The sequence below is a fragment of the Corvus cornix genome, chromosome 19, assembly GCF_000738735.6.
Source record: "Corvus cornix cornix isolate S_Up_H32 chromosome 19, ASM73873v5, whole genome shotgun sequence".
Lineage (NCBI taxonomy): Eukaryota > Metazoa > Chordata > Aves > Passeriformes > Corvidae > Corvus > Corvus cornix.
In genome coordinates this window covers 9,886,298-9,909,603 of record NC_046348.1, presented here as the reverse complement: position 1 = coordinate 9,909,603, position 23,306 = coordinate 9,886,298, and the positions used below count along the sequence as shown (strand labels likewise).

General features: G+C 57.8%; 1 protein-coding gene across 4 annotated transcripts; it reads left to right on the top strand.

The window, feature by feature from the left end:
* Window positions 1–325: 325 nt before the first annotated feature.
* HNF1B (HNF1 homeobox B) lies at window positions 326–21,588 on the top strand. Of its 4 annotated transcripts, none has more exons than XM_039563159.1 (9): window positions 326–719; window positions 5,162–5,361; window positions 6,690–6,876; window positions 7,323–7,564; window positions 13,535–13,698; window positions 16,383–16,518; window positions 16,627–16,818; window positions 17,208–17,326; window positions 19,707–21,588. In XM_039563159.1, exons 1-9 carry the CDS (start codon window positions 382–384, stop codon window positions 19,725–19,727), a joined length of 1,599 nt encoding a protein of 532 aa, XP_039419093.1. In that variant the 5' UTR covers window positions 326–381; the 3' UTR covers window positions 19,728–21,588. The 4 variants fall into 4 exon arrangements, with proteins under 4 accessions (XP_039419093.1, XP_039419092.1, XP_039419091.1 ...); XM_039563158.1 differs by having other exon boundaries at window positions 6,612–6,876; window positions 16,386–16,518; XM_039563157.1 differs by having other exon boundaries at window positions 6,612–6,876.
* Window positions 21,589–23,306: the final 1,718 nt, after the last annotated feature.

Below are 23,306 nucleotides of genomic sequence, written 5' to 3'. Positions count from 1 at the left end.
CTGGGGGCGCGGGCAGAGGAAGGTGTTCCCTTCCCGGGGTGCGACCGGCAGCGGGACCCCCGACGGCAGCCGGGTCCGGGGCGCTCGGAGCCACCGTCCCGTGCGCGCCGTCCCGCCCGGCGCTGCCCCCGCCGCTCCCCCGGGGCCTCCCGCCGGCCGCGAGGCAAAGTCCGCCCCGGCGGGCGCTAAGGGCCGGGCCGAGCCGTGCCGGGCCGGGGCGGGGGCCGGAGGAGAGGCCTTGGCGCTGATTTGCATAAGGTATAATGCCTTATGGTGGCGGTCATGGCTTGGTAGAGCGCGGCCCGCGGCCCGCAGCAGCCGCGGCCGGGGCGGAGCGGGGAGGAGGGAGGCGAGCGGCGGGCGCGCCGCGGCCCCGGGAGGATGGTGTCCCAGCTGAGCGCCCTGCAACGGGAGCTGCTGGGCGCCCTGCTCAGCTCCGGGGCCACCAAGGAGGGGCTGATCCGCGCCCTGGAGGACATGGTGCCCGCCGCCGGCTTCGGCGTCAAGCTGGAGAGCCTTCCGCTGTCTCCCGGAGGGCCCCCCGACGGCAGGGCCGCCCTCCCGCCGCTGGCCAACGGGCACGGCAAGGGCAAGCTCTCGGGCGACGAGGGCTCCGAGGACGGCGACGACTTTGACACGCCGCAGATCCTCCGGGAGCTGCAGTCGCTCAACACGGAGGAGGCCGTGGAGCAGCGGGCAGAGGTGGAGAGGATGATCAGGTACCGGCACCGGGCTCACCCCGCGGCGCGCCGGGGTCCGCCCGCAGGCGCTCGGTCCGACGGCCCCGGCACCAAGCGCCCTGCCCGGGGGCCGTTCCCGGTGTGTCGAACCCCGTGTCGGGTCCCGGCGCTCCCTGCCCGCCCCTCGGTCAGTCCCGGCGCTCCCTGCTCGGTGTGTCCCACCCGGTGGCGGGTCCTGGTGCTCCCTTGCCCGGCGGTGGCGGAGGCCCCGCGGCGGAGTGGAGCGGGCAGGGGGAAGCCGGAGCCCGGCGGCCGCGTCCCCCCGTCCCGTCGGGGCCGCGGCGGGGCCGGCGGTGCCGGGGCCGTGGGGGCTCGGACCGGCCGCCGGCTCCGTCCCTCCGCGCCGGCGGCTCAAACATAAACCGCACCACGTGGAGCCCGGGGCGTTATTAATTTATTTCTATAAATCATCAACAGAAAGATACACAAAGGGCCGCGATCAGGGCGATCGGGCCGGCGGGTTATTCATTGCAGGGGTTGTAAAGCGGACCGGCAGCGGGGAAGGAGGAGGGAATCCCCGACGGCGGCGGCTCCTCTCCGGCCCGTCCCGAGATGCGGCTCCGCTCCGAGCCGGGCCGGGCCGGGCCGGTCCGAACGGGGCAGCCCCGGGCTCGGCGGGCAGCGCTGCCCCGGCCCTTGGGGGCGCGGGTGGCACCGACCCCGCTCCGGAGCCCCGGGGAAGCGGCGGCCGCCGCCTCTCCCGCGGCCGCGGGGCCGGTGCGAGCAGGTGGGAGCCCCGCGGGGACACCCCGAGTGCGGCGGGGACGCCTCGGGGTCCGTCCGTGTTCCCCCGTTGTGCGCTGCCGGTCTGGTGCCTGTGGCGATGCCCGGCGCGATACCCGGGGCGCGGCCCCGGTGCCGCCGCCCGTGTGTGCCCGTGCCCTCTGCCAGCCTGCAGAGCCCAGGGGCAGCCCCCAGTCCCCCCCGACATCCCTGGGCCGCGGCAGCGACGTGCTCCGGTCCTGCCCGGCACCAGCAGGGCAGACGGTGCCGTTTGGGGACGGGGCAGTGTCACCCGCGCCTGCCCAGGCTGGGGCCCCTCGGGTGCCACAGGGGCTCCGTGCGAGGGAGGATCCATCGCAGACCTTTCTTGATGGGTTCCCACCCCTCCTGCTTGCCACGGAGCCCTGCACCCCTGCGTGCTCCCACCTGTCCCCTGTGCCCTCCTTGCTGGCCACATCCATCCCCGGGGTGGCCGGGGGTGCCGAGCAGGCTGAGCCCCGGGATCACTGTGCTCCCACAGGTGTTTCCGTGCAAAGTTTGCCTTGGGTGCAAACAAGAGCGGGCACATGTCCCTGAGGAGCCTTTGCAAAGAGCTCGTGTTTGCTCTAAGAGAGGCCTTTGTACTTGGAGAGGGAGCGGGTAGGGGAGCCGGGAGACACCGACCGCGGCCGTGCTTGGGGGCTGAACCCCCTCTTCTCCTGCTCCCCTGGTGTCCTGACCCCAGGACAGGCTCACTCTCGGGCTATTCCCACACCCCTGGGGTGCTCAGCCCTGCAGCTCTCCAGGACCGTGGTCTGGGCTTTGCTGCCCACCCATGGAGTGGAGGGTGCCGTGGTCCCCGTGGGTTCACCCTGGGCGGTGGCACGGAGAGCCCAGCTCTGGGAGAGACACCCCATGGCTCCCTCCCTGCCCCATCCTGCCTGCCAGGGCTCACCCAGACCCCACTCAGGCAAATAACAAATCCCAGGAGCACCCAGATCTCATCCATGGGCTGGGGACTTGGGGAAAACCACCAGGCCTGGGGACCCAGCAAAGCCACCCCCAAATGTGTGGGGAGTGTGGGTGCAGCCGATGCCCTGGTGTGCAGGGAGATGCTGGCCACGGACGTCTTTTCTGCAGGGAGCTGGGTTTATAATCCATCTGTATAAATTCTTGGCATATTTCTCTGAGGATGTGGAGTGTATTTACCTGGATTTGAGGCTGACAAAATGGGTGCGCTGGTCTGAGAATCGCTGAGAAGAGGAACAGGCTTTGGCCCCCTGCCTATGTGTGAGACTGAGTGGGGAAACGACTCTTTCTTGGGCAGCATTGGCAGCCAGGCTTTGTGGAGCTAATTTTGTACAAGAAAAACACACCTTTCCATGATTTTGGTGGAGAAGGATTGTGGAGCCAGGGCAATAAACTGGTTTTCCAGTATTAGAAAGCACTCCTGGGTTGGGTCAGGGTTTTGGTTTTGTTTGTAAGTAAAGTCGTGTTGAAGATTGGACAATTAATGTTGGTTTTATTTCATTTTGGTGACAGAATCAAAGAAAAAGGGCTGGTGTTGACTCAAAAGGTTTTCCTCTCTGGCTTTTTAGGTTACCAAAAAAGAAAGGAAAAAAAAAAAGAGGCCAAACAAACACTCAAACGTTTCATTTTTGGGTCAAGTCCAAACATTTTGTTTAACATGAAACAAAATGTTTGGGTTTGGTTTCAGGTTGTTTAACCCTTTTGAATACGGTCAAGTTGATTTGTAAAGGAAAAGTCACTGCTCAGAAATTAAGAGCTGAATAATTGTTTTGAAAGTGTAAGTGTGAAACACGTTGGAAATGTCAAGGTGAAGCCTTTTTAAAAATAATTAAATGGAGGGAAATTCTGGGACTTTTTTTTTGCTAATTCTCAGGTATTTTTCCAGCCAAAACATTGCCAAATTTTATTTGAATTCCAAAATCTCGCTTGTAGCCTGCGAGTCACTCCTTTGACATTTTCCAAGTGTTCTCTGATTCACTGGCTCACGGTTTCACTCTGAGAAAACGCTGCCCCGGGCTCGGTGGTGAACCAAACCGCTCTTAGAAATGATAATGAGCTCTGTTTCATTAACTTGTTATTAATCAGTAATTAGTGGGATCAGTTAGGTGACATGAACCGCTTGTGACAAAGGTCTGCCCGAGCCCCTCAGCCCGGGCGCGGCGGCTTTGCCCAGTGCCGCTGGGAAGGACGTTTTCTCCACATCCTTCTCCTTCCTTCCCACCTTCTCCTGGGAACCATGGCATGGAAAGGACCCCCTGTATACAGCGGGGTTCCCCTGCCTGGAGGATGCAGGGTTGGACACAGGCTCAGTGACTCCAGGAAGGTTCCGTGGCTCCTTCCCGGGGTGTGACAAAGCCCTGCTTGGCTCTGCTCCGGTACTTTTGCCGTGGATCCAACCAGCTTTGTTTTCAAGCTGCATTCAGGACAAAAAGTAAGAAATCTACTTGTTGGGCTTTTTTTTTTTTTTTTCTTCCTCCACTTGACAAGTTGAAGGATCCAAAATAAGTAATGAATTGGGAAAGCAGTCGGACGGTCGCTCCAAGGGCGGCGTTGGGGGATCGCATTATTTGAGTGCAGGACTGTGACCAGGTCTGGGCTCACGCCGATTTTTCAGCGCTAAAATGCTTCCTTCTAGCCCAGAATAAACCCAGGGGTCTTGGATACAGCACAGGTGTGTGGGCCCAGCCTGCTGGCACACTGGGCATTCGATAGAGCTAAAGGCCACGGACAGCATTTGGATTTTCAGCTGTAATTTTATTTGTTCCCTAAATCAGCCTCAGCTACTCCAAGGACAAAAGTAATGTGATTTAGAGAAGAGTCATTTACCCTAGATCCTACAGGATCAAGTGTTCAATAATAATCAGGAATGACTCAACATTTTTGGGGTTTTTGGTTTCGGTTTTGCATTTGGGGACTCGTTGGGGTTTGTGTGCCTGGTTTGACCTTGGCTTCTTACCCTTTGACATATGGTCGATGTGTGCACAGCTGTGGGAGCGAGGGAATAGGGTCTCTTTTAAGGGGATATTGAGATTTTCAGATCATTATCCCTGCGGGAATGGAAGGAAGAAGCTACACAGCAAGCGTGGCAAGTGGGGCTTGGTGGCCGTGCAGGGGTCCCTGCCAGCCACTGCCGATCCTGGGGGCATGGGGCACAGTGCAGGTGCTGCACCCGTGAGCAGAGGCAGGAAAAGCATCCCCAGCACTTCTCTTTCTTCATTAAGAGACCAGGATGGGCGTCCCATCCCCATCCGTGTGTGTATCCCATGGCGTGTGTGTATCTTCCAAGGGAGAACTCGTGCTGAACGCAGCCGCAGCAGTTCACGGACGGGCTGTGCTTCTCCGCGGAGGATCTGGAGGAGCTTTACTGGCATTAATGAGACCTTGGTGTGTCCCACCAGGACACCGGGATCCTCTGCTTCTCCCTCCCTGGGGGAACAGTCTGGCTGGCAACCCCCGGGGTGGGTGTGAGCCCCCATCCCGCCAGCCCTGGGGTGGGACAGGGCTGTTTTGGGGGCCTGGAGAAAAATATACGCTCAGAGGATCTTGTGTCCTTCTGAAATAGTAATAATAATAAAAATAGTAATAGTAATGATAGTAACAGTAGTGAAGGGTTTCCATTATGGGAAGAAACAAATACTGGGGGCTTTTCCCTGGCAGCAGATATTAACTCTTGATTTCCCTTGCTGCAGCGAGGACCCGTGGCGGGCAGCGAAGATGATCAAGGGGTACATGCAGCAGCACAACATCCCGCAGAGGGAGGTGGTGGATGTCACCGGCCTCAACCAGTCCCACCTCTCCCAGCACCTCAACAAGGGCACCCCCATGAAGACCCAGAAGAGAGCTGCCCTGTACACGTGGTACGTCCGCAAGCAGCGGGAGATCCTCCGGCGTAAGTACCCGCGGCAGCGCTCGCCTCTGGGGACGGTGGTGGGGAGAGGGGTCCCCGTGTCCCTGTCCTGCCCCTGGGTACCAGCACAGCCCCCGGACTCCAGCTGTGTAGCGTCTCCCCAAAACATTTTTCCAAGTAAAATGAATTTAAGGCGCAGGAAAACTGGGTGAGAGCCCCTCTTGGTGGCAGGGTTCCCCCTGGCTCACCCACACAGCTGAATTTCAGGGTGTTTGTATTAGTTAGAGCTGGGAAAGCAATTAATGATGGCTCACAATTAGGTGCCTTTCCCACCTTTGCCCCTTTTCGTTTTTATTTCTAAGGCTGCTCATTTTTTTCAACTAAGAGCAAAAAATGTAGAGAGAGAAAATTAAAGCCCCCTGAATTGCTGCTGTCTGTAGCAGGGTTTGGGGCAGTCTGTGCTGTTTAAAATGCAGATGATTTTGACCAAGAACACAGACTATTCTTGTGTGCCCCTCTCTCGCTGTTCCCTGCCCTGGGATCTGTCCCGTTGAGCTCAAAGCAGCCCTGAGAGGCACTGACACCCCCGCAGGGAAGGGCTCTGCCTCCCTCCTCCAAAAGGATGCAAAATCCAGCAGATGGGAAGTACAGAAAAGGGTTTAGCACCAAATGCCATTGCTCTGAAAACACACCTTGAGACGTTAGAGCAAACAGAGCCTGCTCCAGCCTTGCCCTGTGTTTCCCCCCCGTCACGGGGGGAAAAGCCATTATAAAAAGAGGGAGAATTCCCCTGCAAAAGTGGGAATAATAAAACCCTCCCATTAATCTCCCTTTACTGCCGTGGTGACAAGCGCCGGGGCTGAGGCGGCCGCCGAAGGTCACCTCTGGTGCTGCCCGCCCCGGGCACGGGGCCGGTGTCCCACCACGCCAGGATGGGAGTGGGAGGGGAGCTGTGGGTGAGCAGAGAGGGGCACCCTCTCGGGGGGCTTTGCAGTCGTCCTGCCCAGCTCCTTGCTTGGAAAAATCCTCCCAAAACAAGTGCAGGCTGGCAGGGGCCCTGTCCATGAATATGCATGGCCATACGCATGCCCTGCATGTGCCTCCCCATTAAACAGGGATGGCAATAGGCTGGCCCCTTCCCGGGATGGGTGGCAGGGAGCACCTGGCTTGCTCCAAAGGCTGCCATGGGCTCGGGGTGCTGCGGGAGGGGACACGGGGGGCCACCTCCGCGCGGGACAGTGACTCCGAGCGGCGGCTACAGGCCAGCTCACGTCTGCTCCTTTCTCTTTCAGAGTTCAACCAGACAGTCCAGGGTTGTGGAAATATGACAGACAAAGGCAGTCAGGATCAGCTGCTGTTTCTCTTTCCAGAGTTCAATCAGCAGAACCAGGGGGCTGCCCAGCTCGACGACGCCTGCTCTGAAACCCCCAGCAAGAAGATGCGGCGCAATCGGTTCAAGTGGGGGCCGGCCTCCCAGCAAATCTTGTACCAAGCCTACGAGCGCCAGAAGAACCCCAGCAAGGAGGAGCGTGAGACTCTGGTGGAGGAGTGCAACAGGTAATGGCTGTCCCACACAGCCTGTGCTGCCTCCCCTGCCCCACAGCCTCAGCCTTCCTTCCGAAAGCTGTGGGAGATGCTGGGCTCCCAGCTCACCACCCCAGCTCCTGGCTCATGGCACAGCTTTGCTGAGCTGCCAGGCCTCTCCTTGCCGTGTTTTCCCCATCTGGGTGATGTTTGGGGCAGAGTGAGCTCCGTGCTAGGGCAGGGATGTGATGGGGATGCTGCAAGGATGATGCAGGGATGCAGCGGGGATAGTGCAGGGATGCTGCAGCGTTCCAGCAATATCAGAGGGACCGGGGATGGCCTTTACAGCATGGCTGTAGTTGAAGAGAGCAGGTGGGCTCATAGGAAGGGCTGAAACTCCCCCAGATTTGCTGTCATCCCAAGCCCCCTGCTTACCCCCAGGCTCACCCTTGCTCCAACGTGTCCCCTTGCACGTGCAGGGCCGAGTGTCTGCAGCGAGGAGTGTCCCCCTCCAAGGCGCACGGGCTGGGCTCCAACCTGGTGACGGAGGTCCGTGTCTACAACTGGTTCGCCAACCGGCGGAAGGAGGAGGCTTTCCGCCAGAAACTGGCCATGGACGCCTACAGCTCGGGCCAGCCCCCGCACAGCATGAACCTGCTGCTGTCCCATGGCTCCCCGCACCACAACCAGCCCAGCGCCTCCCCTCCCAGCAAAATGCCAGGTAAGCCTCGCCGAGGGTGCTCGGGGGGTGATGGCAGAGCTTGGCTGGGGATGGGGATGCTGAGCCCGCGGGGCTGCGCGCGCAGGGAGAGGATGCTCACCCTGGTCCCTGCTGCAGCCTCAGGGAGGGATGGGGATGGTGATGGAGAGGAGCACGTGCTGTCACTGCAGTGTTATGGCCAGGCGAGCCACATGGTGAGGGCTGGGTTTCCGTCACGCCGAGGATAAATCAGTGTTTGCTTGATTGGTTTAACTCACGGGAGTTCCGTGTGGGCTCGGCTGGGCAGGGAGAGGCTGTGCCCAGCAGGGCAGGAGGAGCTGCCCTGTGCCTGCCGTGTTGTGCCGATGCCAGTCCTTGGGATGCAGTGCACTGGGGAGCACTGGTTTTGGGAGTGCACAGGCAATGCCCGTGGGAAGGTGTGGCAGGCAGTGTGTCCTGGCCTCGCTGCAGGGCTGGAGATACCCCGGGCTGGGTGCATGACTCTGCACCATCCCCATGCCGGAGTGGAGGGAGGTGGATGAGGAAAGCTGCTGGGGGTGCAGGCTGCGTCCCGGCTGCCCCTCGTCCCCCTCGGACACAGCCCCGGCACCGGCACAGCTTGGTCGGGGAGGCTGGAACCAGCCGCCTCCTGGAAATGACCCTGCCCGGCTCGTAACACACACCCAGCTCGTTACAAAGGCAAATCGAAAGGAACCCGTGTGGCGGAGAGTCCCCGCGGGAAGGGCAAGGTGCCTGGGGACAGGACTGGGGACGCTGCCAGCGGGTGGCTGGACACCAGTCCTCGGGTGTTGGCAGGCGGTGGCAGCCCCCGAGGAGTACCCGGGGATGTGGGTGGGCAGCTCCTGGCCCTGGGAGGAATCGGCAGCATCCCGGGGACCGGCCAGCGGTGACCAAAATGTGACCCTGCCCCAGGAATGCCCCGCACAATGGCGGGGACGGGGAGGACGTTTGCCCTGCTGTCAGCGGCTGATTGCTTACAAGGTGCCCTACAAGCACATTGTCAGCAGAATCAGCTGTTTTCGGTGTCGCGGCGGGCTTCACAATGCCCCACCAGCATGCAGCCCCGCATTGTCACGGCGTTGTCCCCCGTGCATACTTAATTGACAATTAAGCCGGGGCTTTGAACGAACCCCGCTGCCTTTGATGTGCCCCCGGCCTGCCAGCGCACATGGGGCACCCCCCGAGAGCCTTTGTTTTCTTCTATTAGGGGACAGCAATTACTGTAACCGCGGGCATTTATCTTGGGGCTGCGGGGCCGTTAAGCCCCAACCTTTATTTTCCCGTCGGAGCGGTGCCAGCAGGGGCCGGCCGTGGCTATAGGGCCGGTGACAGCCCATTCCGAGGGGCTTTTGAGCCGGGCAGGAGTGATGGCTGCAGGGAAGGGCCCCTCCAGAGGGGTCAGGAGGGCTTGGCTGCGGGAATTTCGTGGCGGTCGGTGCTCGTATCCATCCTGAGGAGGAGGAGATGGGCGCAGCAAGGGACACTGTGGGGTTTTAGGGCTGATTCGGGGGGCAACAGGCAGGGATGGAGCTCAGCCATGGTTGCCACAGGGTGCTTGAGCCAAGCTGGGTCCGAGAGGCTTCCGGCTCCCAAAACACCACCGGTCCATCGCTGCTGGAACCTCCTCCAAGAGGTGTTTGGGGATCCACTCCTGGTGGGGCACCTTCGGTGCTGGCTCTGCTGCCTGGCTGACCCCATCCTGGCTGTCCATGCTGGGATTTGAACTGTCCTTGCCCCGCTGCGGCGGCGTCTGGGCCGCTCAATGCCTTAACAGCTTAATGACGATGCTGGGACACTGCCCCTGCCCTGCCCGGCCCCCGTGACGTCCCCGGCAGGAAACGATGGGGCTGGAGCTGTGGGGCAGCTGCAAACCTCTCCCGTGCCCGTGGACAAAGAGGGATCGCCTCTCCTTGGGACATCAATGGGGTCTTGCAAAAGGGCGGAATGACAGCGGGGCAGGGATGAGAGCTGTAAAAGTCAAACATCCTCCGGTCTCTTCTTGGGGACCCATCTGTCAGGCCTCGAGCTGTAGTTTTTAACTATTTGGAGGTAAATACTTAAAGCCTTTCTATCTCGGAGGCTCCTCTCCGAGGCTGGACTTTTCCCTTACTCTGGGTTTTATCAGCGATCTTGGTTCCCTGTTTGATTTGAAGGTCACTCGGGGCTTTATCTCAGTGCCATGCCGTAGACTCTGGCTTATGCCATTTTTATCTTCAAGAGCCCCGAAGACAATCGGGCCATTGATGAGATTAGGGGAAGCACTGCCCGCCCCCGCTCCCGCCCTGCATACAAAGGGCCGCCCGCCCGCCCGGCGCACCCGCAGAGCCCCGGCCCCACAGCATCGCCTCCAGCCTGTCCTGGGGGGCTCCACGCCCATGGGGTCAGGGTGTGATCCATCCATCCATCCATCCATCCATCCATCCATCCATCCCTGCTCTGCAAATATCAGAGTAGCAGAGCGATATCAGAGCAATCACATTTATATACATATATATTAAACTGCATTACTTATATATATATATATACATTTTGATATCTCTACAGATGGAGATAAACATAAAAATAACCCAGTGCCACCCCTGAGATTCTTCCTAAAACCCAAAGGGCAATTTAAGTGCTTTAACTTTCCTTTAAAGCAGAGCCCATCAGTAAACCCTCTCTCCAGGGGTACCCCGGCTTATACCTGGATCCTCCCTGGTGTTCCTTGGGGTGCTGGTTCTGACTGGGACCCAGTGCCAGCAGTTGTAATATTTTACTGTCGGGGGCATTGTGGGGCTCGGTGGGTACAGTGCACTGTTAGGAGCTTTTCCCTGTTTTATGGGGGTAATTAGAACTTTATGACAGCAGCGAAATGGGAGGGTCTAGTCCCCATAAACGGGTTTATAATGGATATAAACTATGCACCTCTGTAACTGAGCAAGATTAACACTTTAGGGACAATTTGAGTGGCAGCCCAAAAATCAGAGCTGCCCTCGGTGCTTCCTGGACCTGAATTTTGGGAGCATGAAATTGTCCCATCAGCGACCTGGCTGTCCATGGTGTCAATGGGTGGAGCATCATTGAGTCCAGCGTGACCCCAAAAAATTACACTTTGCCTTTCTCACCTCACTTTCACACCCTGGTCCACACTGGTGGCTGCATACTGGGGGGTCAGTCAGAGCCAGAGCTGAATCCCTGCTGCCACCAGATCACTCACTGGTGATTTTTTGGGGTCTGTTCTGGGGTTTGGCATTGCTGGTGATGCGCAGGACACTGGTGAAGCTTGGGGCAGAAGTGCAGCCTGGAGCTGGGGGAAGGGGCAGATGCTGGAGGTGAGGATGGCGGCAGGGAAGTCGGGAGGTGCTGGGGCTGTCTGTGGAAAGCTGTGGGTGCACAAGACCCCCCTGCCCTGGGGGTGTCACGCTGCTGTCCCCGTCCGTCGGCTGGAACAGGGTTAAGGCTACGGGAGCCGGACCCTGCGGCTTGTCTGGGGCAGGGGAAAGCAGTAAAACATTTCACAGGCTGTGCAGCTCAGGGGCCACACAATGGCCCATCCCATAAACAGACTTTTATATTATGGCTTTAGCTCCAGTTAAAAAAAAAAAAGCCTTGAGGAGGGAAGGCTCCACAGCCAGACCCATTCCTGGTGATCCCCATCCAGGCTCCTCTCCTGAGCAGCCGCGGGAAGAGACTGAGGGGGAATAAATCCCTTTGCACAAGGGCTGCTTCCAGCTGTGGAGGCACAGGAGAGCAGCGGGAGAACTGCTGTGTGGGGCTCTGATGGCTGTCTGGGCCCAGCTCATAAACCCTGGATGCCAAAGCCCCCAGCTCGCTCCGGGAGGAATCCTTCAGTCCCAGTGCCAGCAGCTGGAGCTGTCCCCATGCATTCACCCCAGATGTGGGGGTGCCATGGGGAGGGCCCAGTGGTTGTGCTGCCAGGGGAGGGCTGGATCCCAGGGTTCAGTGACTGAGGGAGGTCTGGGGAGCTGAGGAAAGGCACCCCCATCATCAGGGAGCTCCGTGTGTTACAGCAGTGGTGCCTTGTAGTGGCTTCCCAATATTGATGATCTGACCTGCCCAAATCCATCCCAGCCCTGGGGACACATAAATAATGACACCCTTCCCATTGTGGGAATGGGGGAAACCCAGTGAGGATAGATGCTTCCTAAAGGAAGCCTTGGCAGAAGGCTTCTCCCTGCGCAGCAAGTGGTTTCTGAGCAGGGTCCTTGGTGGGGCTGGGGAGTGGCACCACTGTCACCAGCCCCAGAGCCCAGCCTCGCTCTCCTGGGGAGAGTTAATCTTCATCAAGACTCTTCATCAAGACACAGAGTCTTCAGTGGTTTTATCTAGAGACCCAAAACCTCAGTCCCCGGCCTATCAGGGAATCTCGGCGCTGGTTATTGTTCCTCAATCAACGTCTTGTCCTTGGGGTTGCAAGGAAGAGCTTGAAAATCAGCATTTAACCTCCTGTGTGTTTTAAAGCCAACTTCACAGCTTTGGGTAGCTCGGCTCATGAGTTACCACCCCCTCAGCCGGATAGGGCATGGTTTTGCATTTAAAATGGACTTTGTGTTTTGTTCTTACTGAACCCAGAAGAGCTTGAGGACAGCAGAAACTCTGATTTCCTTTGCGAGAGGAGCCGTCTGCGCTCTCGTCTATCTCTCAGATCGCGCCCAGAAGAAAGGGCTTTATTTTATCTCCCCTCCCATTGTTTAAGCAGCGCCGGGATCCCGGCCCAGAGTGAAGCACCCTCTGCGCGGGGCCGGGGCCGCGGGAAGAATGTGTGTGACAGTGCCCGGGTTGAGTAATGTTTACCCTGTTCATGGCAGGGACGTCCACTCGGGCCGGCAAATATCCACCTGCCAGAGGACATTCTTTTATTATCAGGGATAAAGGGGTTTGCTGGGAAATGATCAGGAACCAGACATCGTGAGGAGATTCCTATCTGTGGGACGTGTTTGACCAGCTGATGGGGAAAATTTGGAGGCGATTAGGGAGTGACTGTGTTGTGGTTTTGGTGGAGGGTCTGGGTGGGTCTGTGCTCGGGCAGATGATTTTGGAGCTGGTGGAACTCCTGGACTCCCGTTTTTATTTCTTTGCTTTTCCTTGGTTCAGAGATTAATTTCAGAGTAGCCCTTAGAGCATCCTTCACCGAGCCAGCCATGGGCTGGACCTCCCCTGTGATGGTCATTTGGAGGAGGTGTCCCCAGTGCCCTTGTGCAGTGGCTGGGGGTCACGGGTGGATGATGCTCACGGTGGCTGGCAAGATGGGCTTTGCCACCATGGGTTTTTTTCCCAGGAAAGCCGTGGTTTGTCCATCCATCATCCGCTCCCAGGGCAGTTCAGTAAATCTGGTTGGGAGCACAGGGCTGGACTCCTCCTAATAAATGGCTTTTCACCGTAGTTGTCAAGGCAGCCCCGTAAAAGACACTTTTGTTTCCCATGGGTTTTCCTCAGTTAATTATTTGTGATCTGTAGATGCCTTTCCATGACACATGGCTGATCATATGGTTATCAGTGCGGGCTGCTTCAGCCAAATTAAATATATTTATATAGAAGGCCTGTGCTCAGGCCAGATTTCACTCCAGGGCAGTGGAGGGCTGGGGTCTGCTCTGGGGGTTGGTGTGTGTCCGGTCCCTCTGCCTTGCTGCGGTGCCCTGTTAATCATACACTTGTGGAGAGAGTGTCGAGAGGGAATCGGATGCAGAAGGGGCTGAGAAAACAGTGGGAGCCATGGATCTGGGAGCTGCTCACTGTAACTTCAGGAGATGTGGTCAGGGAGAAGCTGGGAAGCGGTGCTGGAGGAAGGGACACGCTTTTCAGTGCTCTCGCTTCTGTTCGTCATTCGCGGGTGTCATTTAGGAGCCTGTGCACGTCTGCATCCTTGTGCCACACACCGTGGGAGGGCTGGAGGCTCCGAGGGGGTCGGCACAGCCCTGGCACACCTCTCCGGTGCCCGAGGGTGATGCCAGCGCCGGCGGTGTTTTGCAGGGGTCCGGTACAGCCAGGCGGCGAGCGGCGAGGCGGCGTCCTCGGGGGCCATCAGCCACCACGGCAGCGGTGCCATGGTCACCACCAGCCAGGCCGTCCTGCAGCAGGTCTCCCCGGCCAGCCTGGACCCGGGCCACGGTTTGCTCTCTCCCGACGGTAAAATGGTGAGTACACCTGGCCCATTGTGGCGGCGGCGCTGATAAGATAAGAGGGCCCAGCGGGCAGAGCAAACACGCTTTCCCCGGGTTTCACACGCGGCCCAGGCTGAACAATGGGGCATTGTGGGGGAAGAGGGTGCCACTGTCCCCACCGCCAGCCTGCGAGGCGGCGCTCCCGGTGGGACACGGAGTGTTTTCCGAGATGGATCTGGCAGAGCCCGGGGGTTCATTGATCGCAGGCTGAACGCGCTGGGTGGATCACTGTTTGCTTTCTCCTGCTATGACATGGTATTGATAAAATACTCATTCATTACTTTTTCCCTAAGCCCTCCCAAGTTTGGGGTTTGGTGGGGAAGAGCTTTCCTTGTGAGCAGGGACGTTCTTGTCCCAGGGCATCACCCAGGGGATTGAAGCTGCTCGTGCTGGCTCTGGCCCCGCAGCTCCTGCCTCTCCCCATCCCCTTTGCCGTGTCCTTGGGGCTCTGCTGCCAGGGCTTTGCTGGGCAGAGCCGTCAATGTCAGCATGGCAGGAGCAGGGATGTGACACCAGCATCCCTGTGGTGCAGGACATGTCCCCATGCTGGTGCTGCAGGGCTGTGGCAGGGCTCGAGCACTCGGGGTGCCCCTTCCTGGTGCAAAGCCCCTGGAGGAGTGGGTGAAGGAGCAGGGCAAGGAGGGGGTACAGGGGTTCGGGTCAGGACGGGATGGGATGTGATAGCAGAGCACAGCCCGCCCCTGGGGCAGGCTGGCAGAGGTTTGCGTGCAGCTGCTGCTTTTCCGGGAGGAGTTTTTTTTCCTGCTGAAATCGAAAGTCAAACATGGCACTGGGTGACGGGGCCAAGCCGGTTCTTCCCCGGTTTTCACTTCCATTTTCAGAGGGTTGTCCCTCCTGGGCCATCCCGTCGGTCTCCTGGCAAAGCTGGGTAGCCATGGAGGGGCTCACTGTCCCCTCCCTCAGCTCTGGCACCGTTTCATTGTGCCTTTCCTTCTGGCTGGAGAGGGTCTCCGTGCAGCCCCTCGGGCTCTGGCACTCACCCTGCCACGCTGGGGGGACATTGCAGAGTGACACCCCAGCCCCCCAGCCCACTCCCTCTGCCCCAGCACGCCCAGATCGCCTCAGGGGCGTGTTGAGCCTCATAACCCTCAGCCTGGAAGCCATAAAATGAGTCAGGGATAAAGGCGGTGGTGGCAGCAGCACTGCGTGCCCAGGGCGGGGGGTCCCCAAGGACGAGGCAATGCCAGCACCCCCTGCCAGCTCCTGGGACCGGGGCAGAGACCCCTGGAAGGGGCTGGGCAGCACGGCAGAAGGAAAGGGAGCAGATTAAACCGGGAAAATCCACTTGCTAAAGTGCAGCAGAAGAGCCCTGCTGAGTTCTCCCCGCGGCACAGACACTGCCCAGCGCCGTGGGGACCGCGCGGGACCGCGGCTCTGCCAGCTTATCTCTGATCTCTAGGCAGGGCTAGCTGGTGCTTGCAAGTGATTTAATAGAAATATGCTGTAGGCTGTGGTTTCTAGTAAGTAAACATGTGCCTTTAATGCCCCACATGAAACAAGGAGCTGCCAAGGAAGTTGCTGCATCTTTCAGGAAAGAGCATTACTGAGGCTCCAGAAATCTTTGGTGGCTCACTCTTTCATGCTCCAGTGTTTGCCTCAGCTGAGTTAGTGCCAGAGGGTCTGCCCTGAGGGTCCAGTGCCTGGAGGGTCTTTTCCAGTCATGCACAATCCAGGTGCAGCGCTGTGGGGCTAAACACCCCGTGAGAGGAGCTGGGGCTGCTGGCGAGCCGCGTGTGCTTGCCGGGAGCTGTTTGACTTGTGCAGCCGAGTGTGGTGTAACCCGGCCTTGAAGGGACTTTGAAAGTGGAAAATACCGGATCAGGAAATGTGAGTCACTCCCGGGCTTTGGAATTTATTGATGGATTTGTTTCAATTGCTATCTCCAGCTCACATGTGCAAAATAAACAAGGTGCTCGGAACTGGTGTCCAGAAATGTCACCTGAAGGGCCGCAGGGATCGCTCAGTGCAAGAGGGCTAACGACAGGGATTAGGGGAAGGGGCAGCAATTAAAGAAATAAGGCACTTACATGTCCTGGGGACCAGCTCCAGTCCTCGCAGCACATGCCAAGTGCCTTTGTCTGATCCCTAAACTTTGGCCCGAAACCCCGGGCACTGACTCTGGCTGTGCACACCTGCCCTGTCTCACCAATATCCTGCCAGGTTGGTGACTAAGATCATCACCATGAGGCCCTTTTAATCTGCTTTCTGTCATTTTTCTTCACCTTCCCGAGTCTATAGGTCCCACTTTCCCCTACAAGCACAATTGTTAGAAGTTAATGAGTGTCGAGAGCCCTCAGCTGTCCCCGAGGGCTGGAGCTTGGACTTGGGGTACAAAACAGCAAAGGCTGGGGATGTGCCATGTCCCGGTGCCGTGCTCCAGTGGAGCTGGAAGCCAGTGCCAGCAAAGTCCTTCCCTGCTGTTTTGCTGTTTATTAACACGAAGTTGAGGTGCTGTAGTTGGGGTCTGCACCCTGGGGCCGTGGGGGCTGTGTGGGGTGAAGCCCCAGCGGGACTGCAGCCTGCTCCCCCCTGAGGAGGGGGCTCTGCTGATCCCCCAATGTCCCCATGAAGTGGAGGAGGGGGCTGGGGCACCCCGTGGCCATGCTCTGACTGTGCCTGTCCTGCCTTGCTCCCAGCAGCTCTCGGTGTCGGGGGGCGGGCTGCCCCCAGTGAGCACCCTGACCAACATCCACAGCCTGTCCCACCACAACCCGCAGCAGTCCCAGAACCTCATCATGACGCCGCTCTCGGGAGTCATGGCCATCGCCCAGAGTAAGTGCACCCCGAGGTGGCCTCTGTGCCCTGCCCTGTGACAGGGAGGGGACACTGCCCGCTCCTGCCGGCACTGACGTCCCTGCTCTGCTCTCTCCCTGCTCCCAGGTCTGAACACCTCGCAGGCTCAGAGTGTCCCCGTCATCAACAGCGTGGCCGGCAGCCTGGCAGCCCTGCAGCCGGTCCAGTTCTCCCAGCAGCTCCACAGCCCACACCAGCAGCCGCTGATGCAGCAGTCCCCCGGCCACATGACACAGCAGCCCTTCATGGCCACCGTGACCCAGCTGCAGAACTCACACAGTAAGGCTCAGCGGGAGCTGCGGAGGGCCCTGGAAATGAATTCAGATGGGAAATCAGCTTCTGCTCTCCCCTGCCCAAAGCTGGCACCCTTGGCTGCTGCCCCTCTCTCATGGTTCCAGCTCATGGGATGCTCAGCAGTGTGGGGTGGTCACATCCCGTCCCATCCCTTCCTTCCCCTGCTCCATCTGTCTGGTCCAGCCACAGCCTCTCAGTCCCCACGGGTTTCTGGGGGTGAGCTGCTGCCTGGGAATGCAGTGACCTGCGGGGAAGTGCTGGGTTCTTCCCTTGGCTTCTTTTAGCTCATCCCTGTCTCCATGCTGCCCATTCCCATCCCTGGACCTGCTGGCTGGGGGTCGCTTTTCCCTGAGCTGTGCCCTTCCTCTCCGCAGTGTACGCACACAAACAGGAGCCTCCCCAGTATTCCCACACCTCCCGCTTCCCCTCGGCCATGGTGGTGACGGACACCAGCAGCATCAGCACGCTCACCAATATGTCTTCCAGTAAGCAGGTAATGGCCCCACAGAGGTGGCCGAGGGGGCACGGGGTGGGGGGTGAAGGTGGAGTGGAGCTTTTTCCCCTCTGGATATGGGGCTGGAGGTGGCAGTAGCAGAGATCCCATCCTGCTGCCTGTGCTGCACTCATGTGGGAAGCTGAGGATGAGAACCCCATTCCGGCCCCTTCACAGGCTCCAAAACACCTGCTTGCAGGTGGCATGATGGGGATTTGGGCAATTTTGTCTAACACTTGCTGGTACCAGCTGGGCCCTGCTCATGCCTGGGGCAGCTCCATGGGCGTGGGAGCATCCTACTGGGGCTGAGAAGGTAGAACCAAGCAGGCTCTGCTGCCTGTGTCCAGGGGGATCGACCCTGCTTGGAGTCAAGTGGAGTCCAAGGCTCCCCAGCTTCCCCCAGCCCATAAACCTTTATCATCTGCCCACTGCAGGTGTAAGGCTGGACTTATCCTGGTTCAAATCAGGTGTGTGAGGTTTTCCTTAGACAATAGTCCCTTTCTGAGAGCCAGATCTGGGGACTGTGGGAAATATGTGGCCCTTATTGATCGCTAGATAAATAAGAGAGAGCCTTGAACTTGCATTCAGATAAACTTTCTTCACGAGGTTTGACAGGGGACAGGTAAAAAATGTCTGCAATGACCACAGAGTAAATACAGTGTGGGATTGCTGTGAGATCCCCCGGGATCGCTGTGAGAGGGTGAAGGAAGGGGCTGGGGCTGCAAAGGGCAGACGTGGGGGATTTGGGGTGCTTGGGAAGGGGTCAGGAACACCACCCCCCCAGGTCTCACTCTTTGCAGGTCTCAGGGTGACCACTCAGGCACGGCCGCCCCTCCGAGCTCCATTTCCTCCGTGCAGCTTTATCGGCCCATCTGCTGCGCGCTCAGCCCGAACTGCCCCTGATTAATCGAGTTCTCCTGCCTTTGATGCCGGGCTGGCCGCGGGAGCCCCGGGACACAGGAAATGTCCCTGGCAGGGAGATAGCGCCCGGCCATCCCCGCTGCCCCGGGCCCTGCGATCACCCTACCTTGACCAGCGCTGCCCACGGGGCTGGGGCTCCCGGGGGTTTCTGCCTCCATCACGTTTTTGCACTTTAATTAAAGCAGGAGGAGCTGTCACGGCTCAGGAGGGGGCATATGGGGCCAGGACCCTTCACCTGCTGTGGCGAAGGGGCACCCACCCCCCCAGTACCCCCAATACATGATAAACATCCTGCAAGCACCAGGGCATGGTCTGACTCCTGTGTCCAACAGAGAACCCTCCCAGCCTCCAGGGTCTCTTTTCCTACCAACCATAGCCCAAGCTACAGCTGGAAAAATTTATTTTTGGACATGGATTCCTTTCTTGGTGCTTACTGGTTTCATTAGCCAGAGGTGAATGAAGTGTGACAGACGCACCGTGGGGACCCCATAAATGCTGCTTATCCCCCAAAATTGCTCAAATACCTGAATATTTTTGGTGATTTGGATTTCTGTCATCAACTGGGGCTACCAGGGGCTGTGCCCTGGCTCCTCCACACTTTGCCTCGGTATAAAGCAGGCAGCCCCCACCAGGCCCCAAAACCTGTTCCGTGGTGGAGGCGGCTGCTCTGGGTCCTGTGGGGGGGATGGAGCTGGGGGAGGTCCCTGGTCACCCCTCAGCTCTCCCCTTGCTTGCTGTGGGTCTCTTATCAGATGTTGTTATTAGACCTGGAAGGGGCAAATACCTCCCGGTTCCTTTGACAACGCTTGAGTCCAAGCCACCATGTTTATTACGTTGGCAAACACCCGATAGCCACAGCCAGTCCCTAATGACATGTCACGGGAGGCTCCTGGCGTCTCCTTATCTCCGCCTGATGATGTTTGCTGTGCGCTCCAGCCCACAAGGTCACCCCCCTCCCCAGCCCCCTGCCCACCAGGGACCCCAGGGATGGAGAGGGATGGAGAAGGGGCCTCTGCAGTGGGATGGATGTGGCAGTGGGGGCTGCTCGGCTCCATCCCTGGAGGTGAGAGCGATGCTGGGGGTCAGCAATGAGCCCCCGGCGCTGCTCCCACTCCAGCCGAGCTCAGCCTCATGCCTGGCTGCTGCTGGGCTGCGTGGTACAATCTCTGCAACAGCCTGGGCACAAACAGGCCCCATTATTGTTTTTATTATTTTTATTATTATTATTTATTTATTTATTTATTTATTTTTGGGAGGGGGTGGCAATAGCTGGCTAAGAAAGTATTTTCCCACTGCCTCCCCCACAGGGGTGCCAGGGAGGGCTCGGGGCTGAGCAGGGCACCACCAAGGTCACGAAGGAGTGCAGGAGGTGATGCCTCCGAATGCTTTGCAGCGCTACCTCCTCCTCCTCCTGCCTCGCTCCCCGCCGCTCACTGTGCTGCTCCCTCTCCCTCCGCAGTGTCCCCTGCAAGCCTGGTGATGCTCCACACCTCGCTGCCTTTGCACATAGCAACGGGATCTTATTTTCCACAACATCCCGCCGGCGAGCTGCGCTCACAGCCCAGGAGTTGCCTGCCCGAGCACAGCCCAGCAGCGAGGAGCCCGACACGGAGCCGGGGCTCGAGGCTCCCCGCAGCCCTCCCGAGCCCGCCGGGGACCAGCCCGGAGCCGCGGGGCCCACCCGGGACCTGCCTCTCCTTCCCTCCACGCAGTATTTCCAAGATGTGTCTTGGGGATTGTTTTTCTGAAGTATTTGCCTTCCAAGAGGCTCTCCCGAGGAACAAGGCACGAGCTGTGCTGGGAACTGGTAGAAGGGGAAGATGGATCATATATAAGTTATACTCCTCCACTAGGCGGACTGAGAGGGACCGGGGTCTGTTACTTGGCGTTTGGAGGGAGGAATTGCATGTGTTGTTGAACTGAGCCAATTAAACTGTAAATACAGGTACAGTCTGCTCCATCTCCCCCCTCCCCACTCCTATACATAGAGATTTATATAAAAAAGAAGTAAATTTTGTCCAATGGATGTAAACTACTGTAATTAAGTGCAATTCCCCCATCTGTATATATTGGTCCTGAATATCTTCTCTTTCTCCTTTTTTTTTTTTTATGGTAAAGGTCAGAGCTGAGGATGGTTTTGGTTTTGTATTTCTCTTTTTCCTTTATATGAGTGAATTCCAATCCTGGGCCTGGCAAGGACACTGGTCAGGCAGCACCGGGCTCTGCTGTGCAGGAGGACAGGCAGACACGTGTCCCCTGCATGGTGACATCCCACGTGAGGGAAGGGCACAGGGCGAGCTGAGCAGGACCTGGACGATCCATGTGGGGACAACTGCGACTACGAATTAACCTCAGTGGACTTTCCCGCTTTTGGGGACTCTGAGATGGGCTCTGGTGGGGTGGGGAAGGACTCGGCAGCCTGGTGAACACATCCAGCTGCTGGGAAGTGTCAGCAGCTTCCAGGTGAGCCTGGAGCATTTGCTGCTACAAAGTGAATGAGGGGACATGGAATTCTGATGGGATCTTCTGCAGATGGGGTTCAGAGACTGTCTCCCTTTTCTCCCCCCTCGGCACAGAGGGGTTGGGTGCCCAGTTACTGCCTCATCTCCTGCCCAGTAAATGGCCAGTACAGGTGGCTTCTTCCTGCCTTCAGCAGTTGATGATGAGCCTTGTTGGCTCCAACCTTGCCAGCACACAGGGTGCTCTCATCCTCGTGGTGCCCTGGATGGATGGATGGATGGATGGAATCTGGGCTGTGGTGTGAACGCTCCAGCTGCTGCCCTGTCTCACCTGGCAGCAGCTCCTGGATGGAAAGCTCCACAGCAAGATCTCCAGCTTGTGAATGATCCCAGCTCGGCGGTGAGGGCATGTCCAGCCTCTCAGGCACCTGCTGAGAACAGACACCAGAGCCCTGGAGGAGTTTGGGTGCCCAAGTCCAACCTCCTGAAGCCATGGAAGCTGTTAAAGGCATTGTCTGCCCTCTGTGAGACACGAGCTCCTCTGTACATGCTCCCCTCTGTAAAGGGATCTAATACTCCCCAGTTGTGCTGATTTTTCACTAACTTTGTGGCATGTGCCAACTGCTGAGACGGATTTAGAGAGGTGGACAGCAGCAGAGGTGCCCATGGACAAATAACCATGCTAAGAATGAGAACACTGGATGCTCTCTTTGGGCTGAGAAAGGCTCTTTGACTCAGTTTCTCTGGCGCAGTGGGACCCTCACCCTCACTGGGACTGACTGGAGCTGCCCTACAGTGAATAAGTCATCAGGAATTTGGAGAGCAATATTCAGAATTACATTTAATTTAATGTATACCATAATTAAACACCATTTCTTCTGAGTCCTTGCTGCCGTGTGGTCTGTGAATTCCACAGTGATCATCTGTGGTGGTTTGGCAGAGGTGGGGCTGACAGGATCACAGGCTGGTGGTGTGTCCCTCCTGCTGTCCCTTGCAATGATCATCTCCATTTATACCTGCCTGGATGTGAGGAGTCCAGTGTTTCCTGTGAATCCCCAGGTATCAGCCAGAGATCGCAGGAGGCTTTTGGAGGTGGGGAGAGCCGTGTCCTCACCCTCCTAATGATGCCCTAATGATGTTGCCCTTAGCTCAGCACGGTTCCTCCCTCATCCCCTGCTAACTTAAGCAGCCAAGTGCTAAGCAAACCAATTAGGAGGGGAGTGCCAAAGCCAAGCCCCATCCGCTTTGGATGCTGAGCCCGTGGGTCAGTGCAGCCCGAGGGGGAAGTGGGAGGGTGTGCTCTAGGGGCTGGAAAGCTTTTGAAGGTCCTTGATTGTGGAGAGCTAACAGAGCTGAGTGACTCTGAGCACAGCAGTGGAAAAGGGTGGAACCTTTGTGAGGTTAATGGATTAAGCTTTCCCTGGTTGATGCAAATCCAGGTGGAATTGGCCCTGCAGAGGGAGGAATGGACAATCCAGTGGGATGCAGGTGGGAGAAAAGCACTAGACCTGCTGCAGCTGAGCTTATGCAGTACCTTTTGGGGTTTGATTTCTGCACCAGCTGTAAGAGGATCACAGATTGAAAGGATGGAGCTTGGGGTATGAAGAACCCTTCGGTAATTGGTCCAGGGTCAGTGCTGCTCTCCAGTCAGCTCTGCAGAGAAGGTAAGTGAAAACCTTGGGAAAAGGAGGCTTTGAGAATTGACCCCACCAGAGAGGGACGTGGTGAAGGAAGAGGGGACAGAGCCAAAAAAAAGGGGAAGAAGGGCAGAGGATACAAGCAAATGAAGACACAGCTGGAGCAGGTGACTCCCACGGAGCAAAGTGTGATGAAGCAGACACAATAAAGTCAATAACGCGAGTAGAACGAATGATTAATAACAGATGGTACTTTCCCCAGAGGTGTGGGTTTATGAAGTTGCTGAACAGTGCCTTGTGTGCTGTCACTTCCCATCCCTGGGCAGCAGGATCTGGGAAGGGGGGAAGCAGGACGGGTTGCTAAGGATGCTGTGGGTGTTACGCATACCTGTGTGGGGAGAAAGCTTCCTCTGATTTTGAGTTAACCTCTGGCTGAGGAAACCTTTCTGGATGGTAAATACCACACAAAACTCCACAGAGCAGCCTCTGCAGCAGCTGGGCTGGGGCTGGGGCTGTCCCTGGCCAGACCTCACCTTGCTCGGAGAAGCTCTGGGTGGGGTGTTTGCTCCCACAGGTGCCCTGGCTGCCTCATTAAATTGCTGGAAAATGCGATGTCATGTCAAATGAAGCTCCTGGAAGATACCTTTTCCTGCTGTTGCTGTCGGGCACGTGGTGTTTGTGGGTGATGCAGTTGTTACGGAGCAAAGAAACCAGCAGAACCATGACAAAGTTCATTTATGACCAATACAGTTTTACAGGGCTGAGTGATTGTTTTACAGTTCAAAGCTGCTTATAAGGGAATTCCTTGCACGTGATGATCCACAGGCTGCCACGAGGCTTTAGCAGTGTCTCTTCATGTGAACTGCAGCCTCCATCCTGGCAGGGCACAGGGACAAGGCTGCATTTAATTTAAAGTGCAGGTGTGGGTACAAAGGAAATCCCCCAAATCCCAGCACTGCCAGG

Bases quoted from the DNA above. Each gene is read 5' to 3' on its own strand.
- HNF1B (XM_039563157.1), top strand. From the start codon at position 382: ATGGTGTCCCAGCTGAGCGCCCTGCAACGGGAGCTGCTGGGCGCCCTG. The intron at 6,877-7,322 runs GTAATGGCTGTC...TTGCACGTGCAG, and splicing joins CTGGTGGAGGAGTGCAACAG to GGCCGAGTGTCTGCAGCGAG. The intron at 16,819-17,207 runs GTAAGGCTCAGC...TCCTCTCCGCAG, and splicing joins CCAGCTGCAGAACTCACACA to TGTACGCACACAAACAGGAG.